The sequence below is a fragment of the Podarcis bocagei genome (genome assembly GCF_964188305.1).
Source record: "Podarcis bocagei genome assembly, chromosome: 4".
In the NCBI taxonomy this organism is placed as follows: domain Eukaryota; kingdom Metazoa; phylum Chordata; class Lepidosauria; order Squamata; family Lacertidae; genus Podarcis; species Podarcis bocagei.
Genome location: NC_138128.1, coordinates 86,818,957 through 86,842,653, shown reverse-complemented (window position 1 = coordinate 86,842,653; position 23,697 = coordinate 86,818,957). Strand labels below are relative to the sequence as shown.

At 42.1% G+C, this 23,697-nt stretch overlaps 2 protein-coding genes across 20 annotated transcripts in view; one reads left to right on the top strand and one right to left on the bottom strand.

Moving 5' to 3' along the window:
* The window catches only part of KCNMA1 (potassium calcium-activated channel subfamily M alpha 1), a 566,228-nt gene that overhangs the window by 27,250 nt on the left and 515,281 nt on the right, over nucleotides 1-23,697 (bottom strand). For 8 of the 15 annotated variants that reach the window (XM_081191549.1, XM_081191547.1, XM_081191543.1 and 5 more), the window contains 3 exons: nucleotides 6,358-6,471; nucleotides 5,295-5,378; nucleotides 3,441-3,571 (listed from right to left, as the gene is read on the bottom strand). In XM_081191549.1, coding sequence (XP_081047675.1) covers nucleotides 3,441-3,571; nucleotides 5,295-5,378; nucleotides 6,358-6,471 — 329 coding nt within the window. The remainder of the gene's footprint in view (nucleotides 1-3,440; nucleotides 3,572-5,294; nucleotides 5,379-6,357; nucleotides 6,472-23,697) is intronic. The other 7 variants (XM_081191548.1, XM_081191554.1, XM_081191544.1 and 4 more) reach the window with 1 other exon arrangement.
* Nucleotides 1-23,697, top strand: part of LOC308585812 (uncharacterized protein) — a 229,543-nt gene that overhangs the window by 163,411 nt on the left and 42,435 nt on the right. The window contains exon 6 of one of the 5 annotated variants that reach the window (XR_014007565.1): nucleotides 21,893-23,084. The exons of the other annotated variants lie outside the window; for them this stretch is intronic. The gene's annotated coding sequence lies outside the window, so the exon portion shown is untranslated. Of the gene's footprint in view, nucleotides 1-21,892; nucleotides 23,085-23,697 lie in introns of those variants that run through there. 5 annotated transcript variants of the gene reach the window in all.

Sequence of the window (23,697 nt, the reverse complement as noted above, 5' to 3'; positions counted from 1 at the left end):
TCGGGTTGCAAGAGGCCTCCTTAAGTAGCTGCAATCTATGGCTGGTGGAGGACAGTATTTTATTTTATTTTTAAAGAGGATTATCTCTAATCCTAACAAGGACTGCTGTATTGGTCACATATGTCACAATTGCTTCAGATTTTGCTTCAGGAAAAATTGGATGGCAACCCAGGAAAAACTTCTACAGCACAATCCTATACATGTCTGCTCAGTAGTAAGCAAATCAATGGTGCCTTGGCATCCCTCAAATTATTCATATGGAAAGAGTCCTCCAATTGTGCTTAGCAGGCACATTTTTGCTAACAGCTCTACTCCACTGGCTTGGATAATACCATCCTTTTAGATTCAAATAACATCTTTAGAGATATAAACATTTCCGAATCCTCCCAGTTACAAAAACTGCAATCAGGGCATTGAAACATTTTTGAGGTGTTACCATCTGAGAAAGATCTTTGAAACAGGACCTTATCTAGAAGCCTGTCTGTTGTCAGCTGCTTAGAGCATCTTCAGTGAAATAATAATTATTTTTGTGATATATAGTTTTGGGTTTTTTTAAAGCCTTGCTGAAATGTTCATTTTGCAATTCTGATATTTTATCTACTTGATTGTGAACTCCTGATTATCAATATATTGTTGTTGCAGTCCTATGGCTTTTGTTTCAGCACTTTCTGTGGTTGCTAGGGAAACCAGATTCAACAGAGGGCGGGGCGCTTGCACCTTTGAATGGCTGTGTAGAATAGGGAGTTCTGGCAAGTGCATCCCTGCCAGACCTCCCCCCCCCCTTCTACCCTGCTGTAAAAGGTACAGAAGCCCCGTCCCTCTTGGCCTCTGGTCGCACTATGGACAGCAAGGCTGCTGCTTTCGGATAGAAGATGGTTGCTGGTTTGAGTTTCAACAGGAAGGGATTAGAGTTAGCATCACAGAGACCTCAACCTGTTCTGAAAAGATGCTCTTTCTAGAACCAGGTTGAGTATTTTAATATCCCGAGAGCTATGCCTGCTACTTATCCTACTGCGGCTTGGACTCCTGCATATTTCACAGTTGGTAGAAGTAGGAAAAGGTGCATCTGTTGAAATTCCTGGAATTGAATGGACTGAATTTCAATGGATATGTTTGGTAACCCTGTTTTTTCTTTGAGGGTGTAGGAGCTAATCTTTAGCTCTTAGATTACTACAACTACTACTACTACTACTAAAACAATGGGGGGAAATCTTGTGGGAGCTTGAAACTCCAGAAGATTCAGAACATTCTAAATAACATTTTACTATGTAGTCAGGTCTTTGGACATGAAACATAAGGCCATGTGGAAAAATTAACTAGAAAACTATTTTCTGATCGATCAATGAAAGAGGTGATGCAATCTGAATCTGCTACTCGCAGTAGGAAAAAAATCTGAATGCATTTAGAAAGGTGATTAAGTTTAGCACAATCCTTTTAGGCCAAATTCCTGCTGTTGGCAGTGTAGCAATCAAGAGTAAAGACCTTTTAATTTGCAGCCACAGTTGCTAACTAGATAATCATGTGAGCCTATCTGCAATTGTTCCAGCTTGAGGGACAAAGGTAAGCACAACCCTGGCTTACTATAACCTGGGCAAAAGACAGGTCTCTATATTTGAGCTTGCAGTGCCACCTAGCCCTTTTTTCTGCATTCCATCAAAACTCTTTTGAAATAGCACAACTATTTGGGGCCTGCTTTGTAAAATCCCCCCACCCTTTTAAAAGTAATATAATCACAAGATCTTATGGTTCACCATTAATGCTGTCATGCTTCTTAAACTAATTGGTCTCTTACAGAAAATTTAACTGAAAATTAACAGAGCTCTTTAATACATTCTAATAGCATTTTGCCTTTCATTTATAATTATTCTAAAACTATCATTTTCTGTGTCAAGGCTGCCACATTTAAAATATTTGCTAGTTTGCATAGAGTAGCTTAAAGAGAAACTCCAGTGCTGGAGTATTTGTTTTTTGTCAGTATTACAGAAATGCATTTTTATTTGTATAGTTTATTTAAAATATAATGGATCTCCAAATGCTGACAGTCTTGAATTGAAGTCATTATCTTAAAGCTAGTGATGTTACAGGGAGTGAACCCTAAACAGAGCAGAAATAATCTAATGTATTTATCTGATAAATCTACCACACAGATTTGTACAGTATTGCATGATTTAATCATAAGATAAACCAAGAGAGTAGTTTATCACCTGATAATATTTCTGAACAGCAGGAAAGTATAAGACTTGTGTTATATTTTATTTAACAAAAATTGCATTGTAAGGAAACCTCTAATCGCTTTACAAAAATAATCATTGTGGCTGTCAACCAATGTTAAAAAAATAAAATTTTATTAGATAGATTGCCTTGTTTTTGACTAATTGACTAAAACTAAAACACTGTATTTACACGAATCTAATGCGCACCTCGGTTTTCAAAACCTTGAAACCAAAGAAGTATTTGCTGCTGAACGTAAATGCGCCATCAAATCTAATGCGCACCCTCATTTTCGCTGCGTAATTAGGTCAAAAAAGGTGCTCGTAGCACAGTAAAGCCACATATTGCAAAATCTAAACATCCACTACTTCAAGGACTGTGAATGAAAGCATAGCTTTACTCTTAAATATGATAACTTACCTCATTAGGGAACTGCTTACTTCCTCAGCTGTGTTTCTTGTGAGGCCCGTACTTGGCCATATCCCTGCACAACTCCTTGGCTGGATGGCTGGCTTCTGCATATTGTCTTTCTCTTGAGACCCCCAAAATTATCCACTGCCTCCTTCCTCAGTTACCTGCTTCTTACCTGCAGTCGTTTTAGGTGACTTTATTTGTAGCCATATGGGACCATCCTTGCATCTTGGACAGGATTCTTTAAAGGGGTGGGGGAGGTCCAAAATATCATACAGAATGAGTCCCTGTGTCTTACCACGCCTGCAGCCATTTGTTCCTACAGTAGCAGTAGCAGTTCCAGGCCTGTTGTGCATGCAACATTTATTCTCCATCCTGGATGTAGGCCGCACACGTGAGCTGAGACAACATTTGAATTACACAGCACGGAGCAGAATTAGAGGTGGGTGTTTTCAACCATGCAACTAGTTGTGGGCTGAAGGACAGAGGCTTAGCTTGATGTCACAAGGGCACCTGAGCAACCTATTCTCAGACCACCTTGCTTGTTTGTCCCCACTGTAGTTCTTAAGGCAAATGAGGCACTGGGAGGTGTTTCCCCAGCTGAAAAGCTGTGTGTTCTCTACAACCTATGAGCCACTGGTTTCTGACTGTACTACTTCTTCCAGTGCTGATCGAAAAGTTAAGGATGTACAGGCAGAGTGAGACATACAAATATGGGTCAGGTAAAAGGAGCAGTCTGTTTTCCAGCAGAGCTGTGGTTGAAATGGCAGGTTTCAACCATCTGTGTAATGAGGAAATAGAAAACACTGGATACTTACTGCGCTCATGAGAGAATCTAGCACGCTGACTGCGAATGCAGTTCCACACGCAAACGGTTGCGTGAGATACAGTTCTGTATCAGGGTCGTCGTCATCATCTTGGTCCAGAAACTGAACATTTGAATCATTCACTGAAAAGATAATGATTAACAAATAAATAAACCAGCAGAAGACCTCATCATGCTACATCTGTTGGGGGGGGGAGTGTGTGTGTGTGTCCCCAGAAACATAGGCGAGTTGGTGAGAATGGAGTTTAAATGGGAGTTTGAAATGAGTGTTGGGAGAGGAAACAAAGAAACAAACACCAGCTGATCGTTATGAAATGTGAATGTCCCAAAAGGTGAAATAACGTTCTCATGTGAGGAGTTTCTTGGTATCATCAGGATCACAGTCAAGATTGCCTTGTCAGTAGGAGGGAACAACTCCAGCTTTACATTACAAAATAGAGATCACACAAAATACTGTTTCAGCTCACAAGTAAAGGCCCAGATGGCTTCCTATAATAGACCTGGTGTGGCACATTTGAGGAATTTCACCTGAAATTAAACCGTATCTGAAAAAATAGGATCAGTGTGATGAAGATTTGCTTTATTTATTTAATAGATTTATAAACCGCTTCATGACCAGAGGCCATCAAAGCAGAGTACAAGTGGTTTGTTTTTTTTAAAAAAAGATGGTCAGAAAGGAATGGAGACAGTGTCCTGGACCCATATTCTCTGGTCCTATATTATACAGCAAAAATACTAAAATGTGTTTTACATGCCTTATTATGAGCACTCCCTTATCCCAGGCAAATTTTGGCCACAACATTCTCCATTTATAAAAATCCCTCTGTGTCTTATAGTCAATGAATAACAAAATTGCTTTGTTTAACATTCTTTTCTTCTTCTTTTTGAAGCAAATGTCTATTTGAGAGAGTACATTCCGCTTCAAAAATGGACCTTTGGGGAAGACAAGAGTCTGTTTTCAAATGCTAAATTAAACCAAGGCACAATCTTCAGCATCATTGTATTATACATACCACTTCCTACTGGCAGACTTGAAAGTCTAATAACTCACACAAGGCTAATACCTGACACAAAAGCTTTCCCACCTTTTACATGGTGACAATTTCTGAATCGCAGCAAAATCTAATGTGAACGTTGCAAGGCTAAGCCTCAATAGCTTTATCGTTCTGGCCTACATTCTCCTGCTAGGATTAGTATGAAATGTCTCTGAGCTAAGATGGAACTAGAGGTAGGATAGGTTTAAGAGTGCAGGACTTTGCCATAGGAAGTGCTAATCAAAATTTCACTTTCCCAGAGAAGCCTGTTTAGAAGCTTAGCTGGTTTCAGGACATCAGAACCCTTAGCTTTTGTGTGGAAAGTGGGCCCCCAAAACAAACCAACAGCTTAAGGGAAGAGCTGATGCTGGAGTTTCTTTCTCCCCCACCTAAAATGTCTCTTATTTCTTCTTTGACTCCTCTGAGAGCTGTTAAGACATGTCAGTCAAATTGACAGGTGGCTAGATTTTTTTTTTTAAAGGAAAGCAAAGCAAGAGAGAGAGAGAGCGCGAAAATGTCTAGACCAAAGAAAAATGAATTGGTGTGAAGATACTATGGGAGCAGCCGGCAGGTCAGATGAGTGTGATCAAAGATTTACTGATGCTGCCTATGGAGGGGGGGGGAGAATCATTAAGAAAAGCCGGAACAAGACAGTCGATTTCAACTGGAATCACAAATAAAACACATTCAAAGCGGTGCTCTGAGGGTAGCCCCCTCTGATACAGCCAGATAAATAAAAGAGAAAGCTGATGACAGTAGGAACAACAATAAAACAAAAGACAGTTGATGTGAAGGAAAAAGGCACTTCTTACCCAGTTCAGTTATCATTAGAATGTGAGTTCCACTGTTTTTTTCCTGACTGATTGAAACCAAAGGCAGAAGTTTGCCAGGCTTAGCTAATAAGTAAAGTGTTTAGGAGGGGATTGGGGTGGAAGGGGAAAGAAGGCACAGAAAGAGAATAAAGTAAGGGATAAGACAGGTAAGGTCTAAAACTAAATGGAAAGAAAGTGAACAGGACAAAAGGACTACAAATCAAGCTTGCCTTTACTATGAGAAACAGAATGGCTTTCACGCTTCACACTGCTTGACAACACTCACTAGTCTAATGCCACAGCAGAAATGGGAAACAAGCAAACGGTCGCCACATTCCATGATAACACTCCCAATGCCATTACGGAACAAATTAGTTATTAATTTGTCAGCATAAGAGCAGAGGAATGAACAAGCAAATACTTATTTTTGGTTAAGATGCAGGTAGCACACGGGGCAAATGGTTGCATTTTCTCTGCAACCAAAGAGCCACACCTACTCTGGCACATCAGTCCTAATAAACAGATGTGCAATCCTGCATCTGCCCACAGGGGTGCTGTAATCCAGCGGGCAAGTGTAAACTGGGGGATAATTGCACTCAATGCAATGGCTCTTACTGCCACAACCACCTGCAAGGGGGAGAGGGAAGTGTTGAAAGGCAACGGGCAAACAACAGAGTGTAATGGTGGGCAGTAGCCTGTGGACCTTCCAGCTGTGGCAGGTTGCCCACCCACACTTCTGTCCGAATGTAGGGATCAGCCCCACTCTTAACACTGATTTCTGTTCCCCCTCTGGTGGTGCATCCAAGCTTTGTTTTATAGAGCAGATTCTGAAGATCTGTCACCAAATAAGGGAAGAAGTAAAATTATGTTCAGGCTTCAGTGAAAGAGCTTGCTTAATCATGGTTTCCCCCCGCCCTTCCTTCACAAGAATAAACAAACATCAGTACATTAAATGAAAGGTACTACGTATGACCTGTGTTCATTTCCATAGGTTGGCAAAGAGGGAGAGAAGAAGGGTAAAGAAATGAGCAAACAAGAACAGATCACCTTCAATTTCTCTTACCTAATTCTGTTATAATAGGGATATCAATTCCTGTTGTGATTGAGTGCTGACGTAGAAGGCCATGCACCGGGCTGTTGTCTGGTGATGATCTGTCCATTCCTGGTGGTGAAAACCCTGCGGAGAAGAAGAAGAAGAAGAGTTTGGATTTCCTATCCCGCTTTATCACTACCCTGAGGAGTCTCAAAGCGGCTAACAATCTCCTTTCCCTTCCTCCCCCACAACAAACACTCTGTGAGGTGAGTGGGGCTGAGAGACTTCAAAGAAGTGTGACTGGCCCAAGGTCACCCAGCAGCTGCATGTGGAGGAGCAGAGACGCAAACCTGGTTCACCAGCTTAAAAGACTACCGCTCTTAACCACTACACCACACTGGCTCTTCACTGCGGAGAAAACATCATGCCAAAATTTAGGCGTTACACTGGGTTACCACTTATTTAACAGCTTTCAATGGTTCCTGGTCTATTCCTGGGCATATTAAAAAAAATTATTTTATTTACTTTGCTTTCAAAACCCTTCTTTGGCATGGGGCCAGCTTATCTGAAGGATTGCATGTCTCTACATGTGCCTGTCCAGATCTCCATGATCATCATCTTAGGCCAGGGGTTTTCAGAGGGTGTGGCAATGGCGTGGCAGGAGTCTCAAGGACAATCCAAGAAACAATGAAACCAGTTCAGTGTAGTATAGTACAGTATCAACAGAATTGTTTTTATTTACAGAATGTGGATAAATATATTTTCAAAATGAGAGCAAGAACATCAAGTGATACTGAGGACAATCCTAGTTGGATCTCCCCCCCCCCCCGTATTCCTTATTAAAAAAAATAAATCAGAACCATGCTGGTTTTGATGGCTCCAAGAAGCTCAGAATGGTATGTAAGGGATACCTAGCTGAGTTGCAGCATTGACAGGACCTAATTAACGTCAGACATAATAATGGAACCTGCAGACCATTGACCGAGCTTGGAATTGTTATTTCAGATTAGTGGACTGAAATCTCTGTACTGACCTATGCCTTCCATGCCATGCTATCTTACAGACCTTATCATACGACAGAATGGTTAATCGGTTTAAAAGGTAATTAAAACAAGGAACAGGGCTGTGCTGCTATCCTTACCCTTGTCCTTACTTGCTCTACAAGGCTCCACCCCCTGAACACCCGTATGCTGCCCTAGGGAGGAAATCTATACGTCAGCAGCCAAGGCCGAGAAGTGAAACGCTTCGACCTTTTGTGCTCTATTGCTGCCTATTAGGTGTATCTGACCAGCAGTGTTTGGAAAGAGTTTTTGGAAACAGAAAATCAGGCTATAGTTGGCTGCATATTTCAGAGCTTCTCCAAAATGGAACTGGTAGTCCTTTGCATTCTTCTCTAAGCAGAATATGGCTGCAATATAAATACATGAACTCTTCCTACTCACCTTAGCATGGCAGCTTTTAGCCTCAACCCACCCACCCCCACTATCTCCTCTCCAGTGTTTGTTTGAAACGCATATGACATTTCTGTGAGACTGTCAGCAGCTTTATAATTTCAAATTGTATACACAAAGCAAATGCACAGAAGAAAAAAAGTACTAAATGGCTTGCATTTTCTCCCTGAATGGAAAGCTAGTTCTACACAACTGTATACAAATGCATTTATTTAAAACATTTGCGAAATAATTTTTTCACTCAGAAACAGAGCAGTCAGTGCATGGAATTAAATGGCTGGTTGGCATTTCCTCACCAAAATAAATTAATAAAGCTTGCCTGGTTTGCCAGTCTGGGGGTGCCATATTTCAATAAAATAAATGCGCCTTTAGAGCAACAGGAATGAAACAAGTCCACTCCAGGGTTGCCAGGGGAAATAATTTGCTTATATATAAAAATGTTAAGTATTATTATTATTTCCATTCTCTTAGAGAGCTGGCAGGGAGAAGAGAGTAGACAGCAGGCCCCCTTCCAACCTCCAGGAACATCCTCTTTGCAGTCTTTTCTAGCCAGCCCAAAGCATAAATTTTAGATGCTGCCTATTTTCTTCCTTCAAAAAAAAAAAAAAAAAAGTGAAGGAAACAAACTGTTTTATCACAACTTTTATTTGAAAGTATGAAAAACTGCAAGTGACAGCTGTGTGAATTCAGTGGATGTGAAGTTTTTGAATTTCTTCAACTTGACAAGTAAACACCTTAAATCGGTAATGCTATATATGCATAATACATGGCCTGTATTTTGACATCCATCATCAAATGCTGACTTGAGAAAATACAGATTTGTACGTCAAGGAATAGCACCCACAAAGCAGGAAGGAATTCAGGTCACAGGGTATTAGGAAAGCAGTATTTCATTACAGTACCAGAAACAGGCTAAGTCATGAGATGTAAGTGCTGTTTGGGGATGTGAAGAGATTCTCTTCTACTTCACAGAGCCCTCCTTCATTCAGAAATGACACGCTTTACTCAAAATATCCATTTTCATTCGCCTTCTCATGTTTGCAGTCATCCAAGCTTAAATATTAGGGCCCATAAAACTGAAGAGGGGTGACTGTTATTGTTGATTTTCCTTTGGTTCATAAAATAACCCCACATTAATTAGGAGCTACAATGCTAGCAGTTGCTTCAGTTTATTGTCTAGAACAGTCATTCTCACACTCCAAGCCCTTCCTCTGCTAACCACTTGAAAATGGCTGGGGAGTCTCTCAGTGGACCATTAAATAAATAAACTTTTTTCCTTCTTCAGCACCACCACCATCTTCAAAAACATCATCATGTTCTGGAAATTACATGACCTGGGCCTGAGAAAAAGGCAGCTTTAATTGGTAGGTTGCTAGGGGGGATAATTACCTTAAATTTATATTTATTTATTTATTCAATTTAATTTCTAATTGTGCCAAAAGCTTATTTGAGCTACTGAAGGCAGTGTGAGACATCTTGCAGTTTGATAGCTAGCACCCAGTGTTGGAAGGAGTTGCTATATTTATTATATTTAAATAGTATTGGGGATATTGGCTTGGACCCTTAGTCTATGTTCCAGTCAGGATATGGGGATTCCTGGCCGCTTCCGACTGCAGCCTCTAAAAAGCCAGTCCTGGTGATCAGAAGCTGCAGAGCAAGAGACAAAAGCAGTGACTTCCGCAGACACAAGCAAAAAAAGGCTGATTGGATCTAACCCCTTAATATTCAAGCACATCTTTATTATTTTCTCTTAATCCCAGTTATACAATACACTAAACTAAAGCTGCTTACGAAAACAAAAAACCACACATACAATTATGTCTTGTAGTCTTAAAGGAATATATTCTTTCCCTTCACTGAAAGGGCATTTATGCTCGATAGGAATCTTGTTTTTGCCTCGCTTGACCTCGGGGCCCTCTGCTCTTTGGCGTCTGCTACCTCTTTGGGAACCCCTCTGAACACACCTTTAGGAAGGGTTCACTCCGACATCATACACCTATCATCAAGAGAGCAGGGAAACTAAGTTTTATAAGCCAATTTCATAGGCTACAAACAGGGAAACGCTTAACCCACCACCAAGGGGAACAGACCCCAGGGCAGAGTGCTCCTTAGGTATTAAACTCTGCACAGTAGACTAACAGTATTTTCGAGGAGAGACAAAAGCTAGTTGTGTATTTAGCCAGTGTGGAAATTACCGCTTCCCAAACTAAAGTTAACCAGACCGTTGGGGCTAATAGCTATATTTTAGCTGGCACCCTCACATATATACCCAATGTGTAATGGAAGGAGTGGGGGAATCCAGTTAGCAGATATATTCAGGTTAAAGACTTCTGAAACGTTAAGGGGAAGGTCAGTTTTTTTGCACAGTGCTATCCAAAGAAACCCCTCCCCATATATACACAGGTGTGCTTGCGAACACAAATTTGACCCAGTTTCTCCCTGATTTTCATCTATTTGCCCCACAAAATGTGTCATTCAGAGCTATTTCACATTTGACAAAGCGATTGCCTGTGGCTAATTGTTAAAAAGCCTTGCTTCTTCTCAAAAGTTTAATAATTGCTATGGGGGCTTCAAATCTAATCTGAACTACAGTGTTTAAGGAGCAGGTGTTTAATTCCCCTCCCAATTTCCATATAACCCCCCCACCCCCGTTATTTCTAGGGTGGAGGGGGCAGATACAACAATGTTATGGTCCGTTTATGTTTCTCCTGCAGGACAAATAGCAGATACATAAGGAAAATGAAGGGATGGAAGGATGCAGAATTGCTCTTAAACTTTTTAGAACAGTGGGAAATCCTACCATAGCTTTCTTAGTATCACATCTAGTTGTTCCTTCATTTTTAAAAAAAGTGTTGTCATTGAAATAGGATTACAGTGAAATTTCAAGATAAAATTGGTGGTTCCTGCTTTGGTCAAACATCCAAGGGATTTTCAGAGGTAGTAAGAAATTTCAGCAAGAAATTTCTTGGGAAATCACATACATGCCTAAATACATTCACCTGGGCAAACGCAACAAGCAGCAGACTTGAATACCGATTTCTGGGTATGTTCCACTTGGCATGAATGAACCATTTAACAAGATCTGAGTGTAATTATCATGATTTTGAAATTCTTATCCAACCTCTGTTTGCTTTCTGGTATAAACCAGTGTTAAATTTAGTCTTGGTATTAAGGAATTCTGACCTGTCCTCACCTATTCAAATTAATTAAACTGCATTAATCCTTATGTTTGCTAAGGCAGGTTGCCAATGAGTTGTAAACAGAAGCTCACTGTTTCAGAAAGGGAATTTTAAATGCAATTTAGGGAAGACTTCTATAGGCACCTGGCTTTTTAAGTGAGAAAAGCAAAGCAAAAATAAAAACATCAGTGCAAACAAAGAACAAAACATATTTTGTTAAGTAAACACAACAATGCTGTTTAACACATGACTGGCAACTGCTCAAACATAAATTATATAAAAAAAATTCCCATTGCCACTTATGGGGAAATTATGCAGATTAGAATTTGATTAGGCTTATTTCATGAGACTCAATTTGGACTTTTAATCTATTAAGCTCCAATAAATGAGGCATCTGAATAGCTCCCCTGAGCAGCAGCTGTAATAACCACAGCAGTCTTCCCTCCCCGCTTCTGCAATACTTATTTCAACAATTTCTTCAGCAGACGATGTTAACAGAAATTCCAGGTCTCTGAGTACAATTACTTTTTAACTAGTATGAAAATGTCAGGTGTACAGGGTAAGGCAAATGGAGCCTTAAAATGTGCTTCAACGGCATTTTTATGGACCTCAACATTCATCACATTTTCTGCTGCTACCGTCTCCCCTCTCTTGTTTTTGACCAGCTTTGTGTGTTTGGTAGGGCCCGCAGATGTGTACATGAATAAAACCGCAATGAGGCACAATTAAAACCAATGCAAAGCACACCATTGTGCCAGGCAAGGTCTCCATGGAGAAAAGGCCTGCATGCTGCACTCTCACCTCGCCACCTTGCAATGGGATGGTGTCTGCTACTGCAGCCTCTTTCTGGGTTCTGGGTTGTGATCAAATTGTGGAACACTTTTTTCCGGTGCTCGGCAAATCTTCTGAGCACCGAATGTACAGAACCAGGGTGTAGGGCAAGCCAAAGGGGCAGACAAAACTAAAAAATGCCCCATCTGGTCATTTTCTGTCAATGGGCTGGTAGGGATTTTCAGCCCAAAATAGCCTGGGCCAATATTTTGCCCTTTCAGAGCAAATCTAATGTTCAATGGCCTGCAGAAGCCTTGTGATTCATCGACGTGTGTACCTATTCCTTGCACTTGTTCATAAAGACTCCAAAAAAGTATGCTTTCCCCACACAGAACTCAGAGCAAAATTGGTATAATTAGCCAACCATTTGTACAATATGTAAATTGCGGCTGCCTATATTTGAGGAACTGGAATATGACATTCCAAATGCTGTTAAGTAGCCATTGCTGAGCATTAAGTGAAGCAGGAAGAGGGAGCTGCTGTGATGTTAAGTGGCAACAGAGGAAGGGGGGAGTGTATTGGGGTGCTGATAAGCCCTCTCCTTACTCACTACTTAGCAATAGTGGCCAGCCAATGTGGCTGTAAGGATACTGCAGACAGCCTATATTGGAATGAAATGTGGTTTTAGAGCTATGAAATTGTCCACCCTCAAAGCTGCTATTAATCCAAGAGCTCTGAGGCTAATAACAGCTTCAGTGGGGGGGGGGGGGTGGGCATCATTTTCAACGAGAATGCCATGGGGAGGGGAAAGGATTATTGCTCTCCCTGTGGTCCCGATCCTGCTTTCTTCCACAAACCCTTCTTGCAGCTGCTCCTATTACAATGCGGAAAACAGGCGTGCTGAAGGCATTTGTGTATTTAACATCACATTTGTTTGGGCCCTAAACTTGTGTGACGGGCAAGAAGTCTTTGTAGTTACACAGGACAAAGAAGATACCGAAAGAATGAGCCGATATCAAAAAGTAAGTGTAACCAGAATACAATAGATGCTTTGCTTTTAGTTTTATGGGGAAGCAAACATACTAGAAAGATAAGCTTCTCGTAAAAAAAGCAACAGCTGTGCAGACCAATCCAGTAAGACCTTGGTCCAGCCCTGAGAGAAAGCATGCAGAATGCAGGCTGAATCTTGCATGCTGCATCCCAGTTTTTCCTTTGGTCAATGCAAGTACTTAAAGTTATATCCCTACGCAGTGGCCACAAGGAAGCGAAACATATTAACCAGGTGATGTGTGATAGACAAACAAACAAAAGTACCTCCTCATAATTGGAAATAAATTGGAACTGAAATTTAAGAGGATAATATTCTTTTGGACGACATACCTACTATACGGAATTTGACAACTGGGCAACAAAAATGGATTCTGATATAGATACCTTGGAAAGATAAATGTGCAGCTCCATTTATTCAGTGGATTGAAGACCTGACTACACATGCCAACCGATGAATGGACTGCTTATAGACATAAACTTTGCAAGGACAAATAGAATTAAATTTGGAACTCATTTACACAAAATACAGTAGGTTAAAAATTACAGTTGTTAATTGTCCCCTTTTATTTATTTTTCCTTCTTCACTTTTTTATTATAAAGAAACACTTTTTATGTGCTGCATTTAAATTTTAAAATAAATAAGTAATAATAATTGGAATGAAAAGAGCTAATAAAATCTCTTACAGTCTGCAAGGGAATGTTCAGATTACGCAGGAATGAGGCTATGTTGAAATACAAAACACATCAGAAACATTATGCTACACTGCCCCTTGCATTATGCCACTGCCTTCCATTAAAATAAATACCTTTTACAATAACGTATTACAGGGAGTATGGATTTATGTTACCTGATAATAGGTACAGACTGATGGATAATAATGACTGTTATTATTGAACAAGAGTTTTATGCTATATATGATGGCTAATCATCAATTTCTTTATGCAGTTAGCGGCATTGTTCCACTAGCGCCAAACAACGGAAGCCTCTTTTTCCCATACACGTATTATCTCTGTAGATCTGTAGTTGGCAGTGCTTTTGCAGTTATGCTGTTAAGATGACAAAGCCTACCAGAAGCAAGGACTCATTTGTGCATAGTCAGTGTAATGAGCAGGGGGACACAGTACCCTGGGCTGTGGAGAAGGGCTGTAGCCCACTGGTAAGGCACCTGGTTTGAACAAAGCAGGCCCAGCTCAATCCCTAGCATCCCCAGGTATGGCAGGGGGAGATCCCAGTCTGAAATCCTGGAGAACCGCTGCCTGTCAATGTAGCTGGACCCATGGTATAAGGCAGCTCCCCATGTTCCTATGGCAACATTTCAGGCTTGGGGGAGGGAGGCCGGGCTCTTTGGAAATCAGGAAGGCACCTTCAATGTACCCTTTTTGGTGCCTGCTGAAAGCATGTTTGTTTAGGCAAGCCTATCCAGACCAGTAGAATGTCGACAAGCATTTTAATATGGTCTTCAGCTTACCATTTTAAATATCCCACCCCCTACTACAGATGTTTTCAAATGCTTTTTACTGATAGTTTCATTCTTGCCAAAAACCACTTTGAGGTTTTATTGCAATCAAGTGGTATATAAATCTTGTGAAGCAAGCATCCAGAGCACCTCCATGCAGCAAGAATGGCAGGGAAGGATCAGAGTGCTGCAGCTGGACATGGAGCAAAGTAATGCTAAAAATCATGTCTTGCTGTTCTTCCTGATAACATTCCTAGCATGACTGTAAGAGCTGTTTGACAATGGAATGGACTCTGTTGGAAGGTGGTGGTCTGTCCTTGGAGGTTTTTAAGCAGAGGTTGGATGGCCATCTGCCATGGATACTTTAGTTGAGATTCCTGCAGTGCAGGGGGTTGGACTGTGATTCTGAGTCTGTCTTAAGATTCTTGGAAAATACACACACACACACACACACACACACACACACACACAACGAATTTTCTGTATTCCCTCTAATAACTACAACTTGTGCACCTTTGATAACCATAAAATGCAGCATACTAATAAAGCATTTAAAATACAAAAGAATGACTCAAAGCTAATCACCCATCATGATAATCTAAACTGTAGTGTAAGATCTTTGAAATATATATTTCACCCATTATAAGTAAGCATAAGGGCAATTCTTTTCGTGGTAAGAGGCAATTGGGGGGCAGGGAGGAGCCACCAGCCTTAGTCAGTTTCAGAGTAAGCAAAGGTGTGCTGTGGAAGCTCAAGCCTGTGAGATGTGATATTACACACGTGTGTGTGTGTGCAAAAGACACAGTTGTCTTCCATTCAATAAAACAGAACAAACCATTGAAAAATTCAGTGGAACTAGAATCATTCAGCTAAAACAGCTCTGGAATTCCATCTAAGATGAAGGTCACAGCTGATTAAGGAGATCATCTAAGAAATTTCCAAGGAAGATACAAGAGTTTATCTTCACCTAGTGAAATTTCCCAGGAGGGTTCTGAACATCCTTAGACTGTCATTAGATTTCACTATCACCTAAAATGAATTTCGAAGTGAATTTGGAGAGTCATCCTGGGGAGAAATTTTTAAGGCAAGCCAGAAACGGCATCATTTTGCAGTAGGTTTCTCCACACTGATTGCTGTTGCAAAAGTAAATGTAAACTGAAGCCACTTGGGGAAATGTAAGTGTCTCTTTAAACCAAAATATGCTTCACAGTTGATTTACTATGGCCACAGATGATGGGAATAAATCAATTTGTTTTAATGTTACTAAAAATGCAACATTTCCCTCCTAAGTAATAATACGAACTTCTTGCAAAATAAAAAACATCCCTCCCCACCACATTGCCTTTTTGTTAGCTAGTTGCAAAGCTTGGACTTGTGTTCCCTTTACTGGCCACATTGCAATTCACAAGTGCGCTCTCCAAAACTCACCCAAAGATGGAAGGTGTATTTAACACAAGCCAACTATCCTCCGTAATGAAATACCTTATTCTGGCCATTAAAAGTCATTGAAGAAGCATCTTGAACTAGCTGTGAGTAACTCTCTTAGGCTGCAATCCTAGGCACACTTAAGAGTAAGTACCACTGCAATTGATGCTACTTATTTCTGCATACACAGGTTTCTCCGCCTTGCTATTATATCTGCACAACCTTGTGAGTTAGATGAGGCTTACAGATAGTGATGGCCCCAGGAACACCAAAATAGCTTCATGGCTGAGTAGGGATTTCAATTTTTTTGCTCAAAAATGGGAGGGATGTTGGAGTTATTATTAAGTATTAATAAATAACCACAACAAATGTATTCTGTGCTTGCTTTAATTAAATCTTGAATTTATCCCAATCATGATCATCTGAACAGAACTGCCGTAAATCGTAAATTACTTTTGATCCCCTCCATCTGAAATGTCACACCTGGTCTTGCACTGAAGGTAGCATAGTCAGACCTACAACAACACAACTTGCTTACAATGCATGAAACTTGGGATTATTTTTATGGTTTAGGGTAGGCATTGGAGGAGAGCAAGGCTCTCATGCCCTTACAAGATACAGTGGTGCCCCGCAAGACGAATGCCTCGCAAGACGAAAAACTCGCTAGACGAAAGAGTTTTCCGTTTTGGAGGTGCTTCGCAAAACGAATTTCCTATGGGCTTGCTTCGCAAGACGACAATGTCTTGCGAGTTCCTGCTGGTTCCCCCCCCCCCTTTTTCTAAGCCGCTAAGCCGCTTATCAGCTGATCCGATCAGCAGATAAGCCACTAATAGCGCTACTCCGCTAATCCGTCAATGGGCCTGCTTCGCAAGACGAAAAAACCGCTAGACGAAGAGAATCACAGAACGGATTATTTTCGTCTTGTGAGGCACCACTGTATGTGCCTTTTGCAGTATGGAACCACAATTTTAGGGAATGCTCCACCTGTTGATATATTCTGTCTGTTGGGCTTCTTATTACTTGCGCGTGACCCCTGGTTTATTTTTGAATGTTCCACTGCCACCTGAGAAAGAAGGTACAGATTTGCATGCCACATAAAGTATACATAAATGTTAGGCAAATATGTGTCCTCTTTAGTGAATGCAGCAGAAGACCCACTCTACATACAGTATAGTGGGCCCAGTAAAGCCTTTTGGCACCCCTGCCCGCCCCTGGTATCAGTGCAACGTCAGGTCTAGGGCAGATGCATGTTGCTTTGCCAAAATGGCCTTGTGGGCCAAATGGGGAGGCCTAGCAGACTTAACCGTGGGCCAGATATTCCCCATGCCAGCTATAAAAGAATTCAGAATTGACCAGCATTTGGACAGTGCACTAAACAAATGCCACATGGATGGGATGCTGTGCAGCATCACTGCCAGTTGTGCACTAAAATATTAACATGGACACAACAAAACCCTAGCCCTTTGTTCCTCCCATTATACATTGGGAACATCTTGAAGTTAACATTCCTTTGGAGGCACAACCTTCTAAGCCAAAGAGAAAACACTGTATTTTTAAATTCATGAACTTTCCTAAAGTAATTGCCTAAATGCACATAAATAACCATTTATTAAACAAACAATATGTGCCAAAACAAGGAAATATCCTGGAATTATGCTCGGGAGGCTGCCGGCTATCAGCCATAACATCAAACCTCTCTCATAATCCTGTAATATATTATCGATATGTTCCATTTTGTCGAAGCTATCTTCATAATCAAGATACTATCACAGCCGCTGTGGGCATTGAAACTATTTTTAATTTTAATTTAAAGAGCAATTAAAGAAAGACAATGGATACACAAGATAATAAAGTAAGTGATTAGCGGCATGCAAACGACACAGGCTTAATGATAATACCTAGTCCTATTCTCTAAAGGGCCTGTCGAGAGAACCCTCTTCTTACTTGGGGGTTGTTCAGCTAATGTGCCTCAACCTACAATTACAACATTGCTGACACCATTAACCACTGAAACAACATCACTTCGTGAAACCCTTGTTGTCTCATTAAAATGTAAAGGGTCAGGTAATTTGCCAGCTTTGTAGGTCTAGTTTTGTTGTTGATAATTAGCAAGCATTACCCAGAATAGGCTCCCACTGGGAACCAGTGAAACTTTGTGAAATATTAAAGAAGAAACTCTCTACATTTTATTGAAAACTGAAAAGATTTGCAGCCGGCTGTGACAATAGCTAGACATCTGAAAATATGATTTGGTACTGTGCTAAAGCCCAGCATTAATGAAATGTGTGTCAATTTTAGTTGTATAAAGATAATGCTGATGAATCAGGTCTATATTTGACTTGTCTGCCTCAACATAGGCAGGTTATAGATTGACACCCCCCCCCCAAGAATGACTTACTCAGAGGTCTCACTGCATTGAACAGCACAAAGCCACATCCCTATATTCACATAGAAGTAAATTCCATCAGATGCAGCACTCTTACTTCCAAGTCAAGGTATTTAGTAGTGTTAGATGGAGAGTTTATGCCTCTGTGTGATTTAGCTGCATTTGTTAAAACAAGGAGATTGAGAGAGAACGTCTTGGAATTCCCGGTCCTCCTTTTATTATAACTTTCCTCCCATAATTTTAAAACAGCTCCAATAACATTTACCATCAGTTAATATGTTGTCTGGGAACTGAGCAGTGGCCTGTTCTTTAAATGGATCTTTTGGAACATAAACCACATTCCAATAAAAAGTGAACAGAAAATTATGAATTCATTAAAACCACTTTGGTATCTTTGGTACTACATATAATATTTATATTCCAAATCCTGTAAAAATATGCTTTAATATCTTTAGGCAACTATAAGGGCTTAAATATTTATAAAATGGCTAAAGATAAAGCATAGCCCTCTTATTCCAACATACAGATGATGTAAGGCATGCAATCAAAGACAATAACACTTTCAACCCATTTGTCATCTTAAAGGAGCCTCTCGACTTCAGTTCCCTTGTGAGCCATCTGCATGAGAATTGTTGCCTGCACAGGGCACTCCAGAGGAGTTCGCTCCTTAAAAACTACCAAGAGTGCTATACTTCACATAAAACAGGGTTTTCGGAAAACGGAGACAAAACTATAAATTTGCAGGCAAAACAGCTCCGGGAGGGGCTTCAAAATACTGCTGTATTTATCTCTGGGACATCTGGGAAACAGGAAGCATTTTGATTTAATATTTCATAACACACAGGCAATTGCTTCCTTGCCTGGTATATAATTAATGCTCATAAAGAGAGGGTGTGTGTGTGTGTGTGTGTGTGTGTGTGTGTAAATTTTATTTCTCAGTATCAGGTTATATATATATATATATATATATATATATGCACACACCTGCATATTAAAAGGTTTTGCTTTCCTTTTGAGATGCAGAACAACAAATAATAATACAAAGGAGCCGTAATTTGTTTCTCTGCTACTATTATTTATGTTTGCAGTTAATGTATGCCACCATATGCTTAGCAGTAGATTATATCCCTCTACCCATTTTCGGCTCGTTCATTTGGCCAGAGCTGGCTTGACTTTAATTAGGAGCAGAGAGGCTGTGGTGGCAGATGAGAAAGGTGTCTCTAACTGAACCAGCTATTTTCATAAAAGCCCATCTGTTTTCAGGACCCTTGGTTCTCTTCTCCTCCACACAACTAAAGCAGTGCAGAAACCATGTGGCCACTCTGTTAGCCGAGGAGCCAGCCGCAGGCATGCACATTCCCTTCCCTCAGACATTTGTGTTTCTCTTCACACAGGGTATGAAACTCACTTCATACTGCCATTTTAGATTCTTGGTTAACAGAAACTCGGCTTAACGTAAATGCTGGCTAAAGACCAATCCACTGTTAAATGGGGAAGGTGGATTCCCCAGGAGTCTGGTGGTTGGATCCCAGTCTGGAAGCTAGCATGAAGTGGCCCATTCTGCCATGTTGGGAGCAGCTCTCCCCTCTATCTTCTTTTTCAAAAGCTAGGCCTTAAAGGCCTTCAAGAAAGGCATCTCGACACTATGTCCCCCCACCCTGGCTACTTTTGCTGAAGTTAACTCTGCCTTGTTACTGCTTACAAGGCTTTCCCTGGCTTATTGTTCAATTCTGTGTTGTAAGCTAACAGAGGCATGGCTAATCCACTTGTGTTTAGCACACCACCTATCATGCATTTATGCCAAGAGTTCTGCAGTAACTGTGGTAGTGATGCCATGAGGTCAAATAATCTATTAAAAAAAAACAAACCCAACACCTTCCACTGCCCACAAACCATACCTTTAGAGCACATTTAAACCAGTGTTTCCCAACCTTTTTTGGGCAAAGGCACACTTGTTTCATGAAAAAAATCTCGAGGCACACCACCATGCCAGATGGGGAAAGGTCACTTTTTACTTATGTAAAAAAAATAAAAAAATAGTAACAGCATAGAAGGTAATGGTAGATGACTGTTAGGGTCTCCCCCCAAATGCAGAATTCTATTAATATCTTCCTTAGCGAGCCGCGTTAACCCCTGTAATGCTTTCTATAGAGTAAGCATAGGGGACACTGGGGGATGTGGAACCAAGGGGGCAGTGGGCCAAAAGAGTTCGGGATCTACTGCTTTAAACAGAAATAAGAGCCAGTGGGTTCTTCCTTTTTTAAAGTATCGTTTCAGCGGGGACAGCAGTCCGGATTTCCAAAAAGCGGCGCTTTTTTTGCATCTGAGCAAAGAAGAGAGAGGGGGAAAAAGAGAGAGAGATTGATTTGTGGCTGCGCAAAGGGGGGAGGAGCCCAGGAGTAAAAGTAGGAAGGACGAAGGGAGGGGAAAGGAAAGTTAATAGAAGGAAAGGCGGGTGGGAGAGAAAGAGAAAGAAAGAGGGAAGGAAGGGGGGAAGAGAAGTGGAAAGGAGGGAGACCGAGGCGGGGGAGAAGCGTCTGGAGAGTTGCTCCGAAGTTTGGGGGGCCGCGGGGGTGGGCGCGCGTCCCAGGAGGCGGAGGCCAGCCCGGGCTGGGAGCCGCGCCGCGGCCTGGGGGCGGTAGGCGGACCGCGGCTCCTAGGATGTGGAAAGGGGACGGCGGCGCAGGGGGAGGAGACCCGCACGGCTAGGGCAGCGCGCAGGGGGAGGGGAGCGGGCCAGAGGCGGGCGAGGGGGGCCGCGATCCCGCGTGCCGCGAACATGGCCTCCTTCCCCGCGGACCCCGCCGAGCCCCCCGGCCGGGGAGGGCGGCGCGCCCCCGCCGCCGGAGGAGAGCAGAGGCAGGAGGAGGAGGACGAAGGCGCTGCCGAGGAGGCGCGCCAACTTCTGCCAACTTCGGCGCCCGCCCCGTCGCCGCAGGCTCCTCCCGGCCGAGAGCCAGAGGACGGCGGCGGAGCAGGAGGAGGAGGATCGGGTTTGGCGACGGCTGCTGCGTCCTCTCCAAGCTGGCCTCCGCTGCGCCCAATCCTCCGCGCTCACCGCGCTTCTCGGCGGAGCAGGTCTCGTGTGTGTGCGAGGCGCTGCTGCAGGCGGGCGACCCCGGCCGGCTGGGCCGCTTCCTGGGCTCGCTTCCGCCCGACGCCGAGGCGCCGTGCCTGGAGGCACAGGCGGGCGAGAGCCTGGCCAAGGCGCGCGCACTGCTGGCCTTCCAGCGCGGCGACTTCGCCGATCTCTACCGCCTGGTGCAGAGCCGGTGATGGGATGTGGGAGGGAGCTCGCTCGCCGCCCCGCGTGTGCCTATGTGGGGCACGTTACAGCCCCGTGACGTCAGTGCCACGCAGGCAGCCAGGCAGGCAGATGGCGAGAGCCCCGCGCTGGGCGGCCTCTCCTCGCCGCCCCGCCTCTCGCCGCCCGACTCGCCCGCCTCCCTCCCACGGCACACCAGGCAACGTCTCGCGGCACACTAGTGTGCCGCGGAACACCGGTTGGGAAACACTGATTTAAACCACACACCCCATCAAAGAATATAGGGAACTGTAGTTTACCCCTCACAAAGCTGCAATTCCCAGCACCTTTCTACAACAGCACCTAGGATTGGGAGGGGTGTGTGTGATATGCTATGGAAATGATGTCAGGGCTGCTGTGTTACCTGTTTAAACTGGTATAATTTTATTGTCAACTTCACTGCTGGGACCTCATAGGATCTCAACTACATTATGTCAATATTACACTGCTGGTGCTAGAGTCACTGCTGGCATAGGTTTGTCTAACCCTAAACTCATTTTCTATTTTTCTCTATTTATTTACTTTATACCATCTTGTCACAGGTCCCATTACAAAAATTGAAAATGGACCTTGCAACAAGATCACTTATGTGGCTAAAATACAGTTCCCAGGAGAAACTCCCATAAGTTGAAGTCATTCAGAAAACCGTTCTCTGAACATTGCGAGGCTGAACTACACCTGAACTGTTACGTTGCAATCTGCCTTATGATGCCTTTGGAAAAAAATGTTACTGCTCAGTCTCTTTCTCCTCCCACCCAGCTTCAGAACTGTTCAAAGCCATAAGGTGTTTTTATTGTCTGAGAATCAGTTTTTAATGATATGCATTGTTCTTATTATGCAGGATTCAAAATCACAGCTTAAATCATTAGATGATAAAATAAAATTATTGGACTGAATATTCAGAGTTACGACTCAGAGGCAAATCCACTACAGAAAGGCAATTGTTATACTTAACTGTTTAGGAAATTATACATATAAATTTATGCTTATTTATACATATAAATTCCTAAACAGTTATGTATAATAATTGCCTTTATGTGTTTGGCAAGAAGCTACCATGCACTTTCTGTTTCAATTGAGGTGTTTGTGTGATGTTTTGGATTTGGTCTGTTACGGCAAGTATCAGCAGGTTTGAGGAGAAGCAAAGACACATAAGAAATTTAAAGAGGGAATACTAAAAAAAGAAAAGTGGTAAGCACTATATTTTTAACAACATTATTCTGCAGTGCATACAATATACTTCAAACTTTCAGTTTCCTAGTATTGCAGCATCTGATAAGCAAGAAATTTATCATATACTGATAGCCCCTTCCCCTAAAAATTGTTGACCATCCAGGCATGGCCAGCACTGATTGAGAGCAATGCATCAAATGATACTTGCACATATGAATAGGCCACCATACATATTTACAATATACGTAGATGGAATGCGTATGTCCCTTCAAACTCAGTTATCTTCACAAAGAGTCAGTTCACACATGCTGTTGCCCGCAATTAAGTATACAGGAATCAACTAAGGGACAAGTGTGTGAATCAGGCCTAAGCCTCCCTTTGGCTGTGAAAATTTAGAGCAGAGTAAAAAGCCTGGCCTTGCCCACTTAAGAAATGGCACCTCAAGGATGCTGATTCCGTGGGAAGGACTCACACACTTGCATGCAGTTTCAATCAACATAAACTTCCATTGTGGACAAATGGCTCCCACATGTTTGCAGTTGGGGTATTTGTATGCTTTTGAGCAGGAAAAAGAAAACCAGCCAAGGGGAAAGGGTTAAGTACAGTGGTACTTCGGGTTACAAACGCTTCAGGTTACATACGCTTCAGGTTACTGACTCTGCTAACCCAGAAATAGTACCTTAGGTTAAGAACTTTGCTTCAGGAGGAGAACAGAAATTGTACTCCGGCGGCGCAGCGGCAGCAGGAGGCCCCATTAACTAAAGTGGTGCTTCAGGTTAAGAACAATTTTATGTTAAGAATGGACCTCTGGAATGAATTAAGTACTTAACCCGAGGTACCACTGTAGATCCTTTCTCCCCACTAATGACTGTGACCTCCCGTAGCTGCGTTTCATTTTTAAAAATCCTGCGTAAAACAAACATGCAACTGTGTGGCATGTGTCTTTTCAGTTTAAGTGCAATTATCTTTTCTGGAACGTTGCCTGTTTCTCAAGATTGCTCAAACTAGAGCAGTGGTTACAGAACCTGTTGGAAAGCTACATTGTTTATTGTGTATTGTTTAGAAACCTATCTTCAGGTTTTTCCCCAGTTTTAAAAACTATTATTTGCTGTTTGTATTATGTTTGAAAATCATCTTGAGAGACATTTAAAAGGCAATCCATACATTATTATTA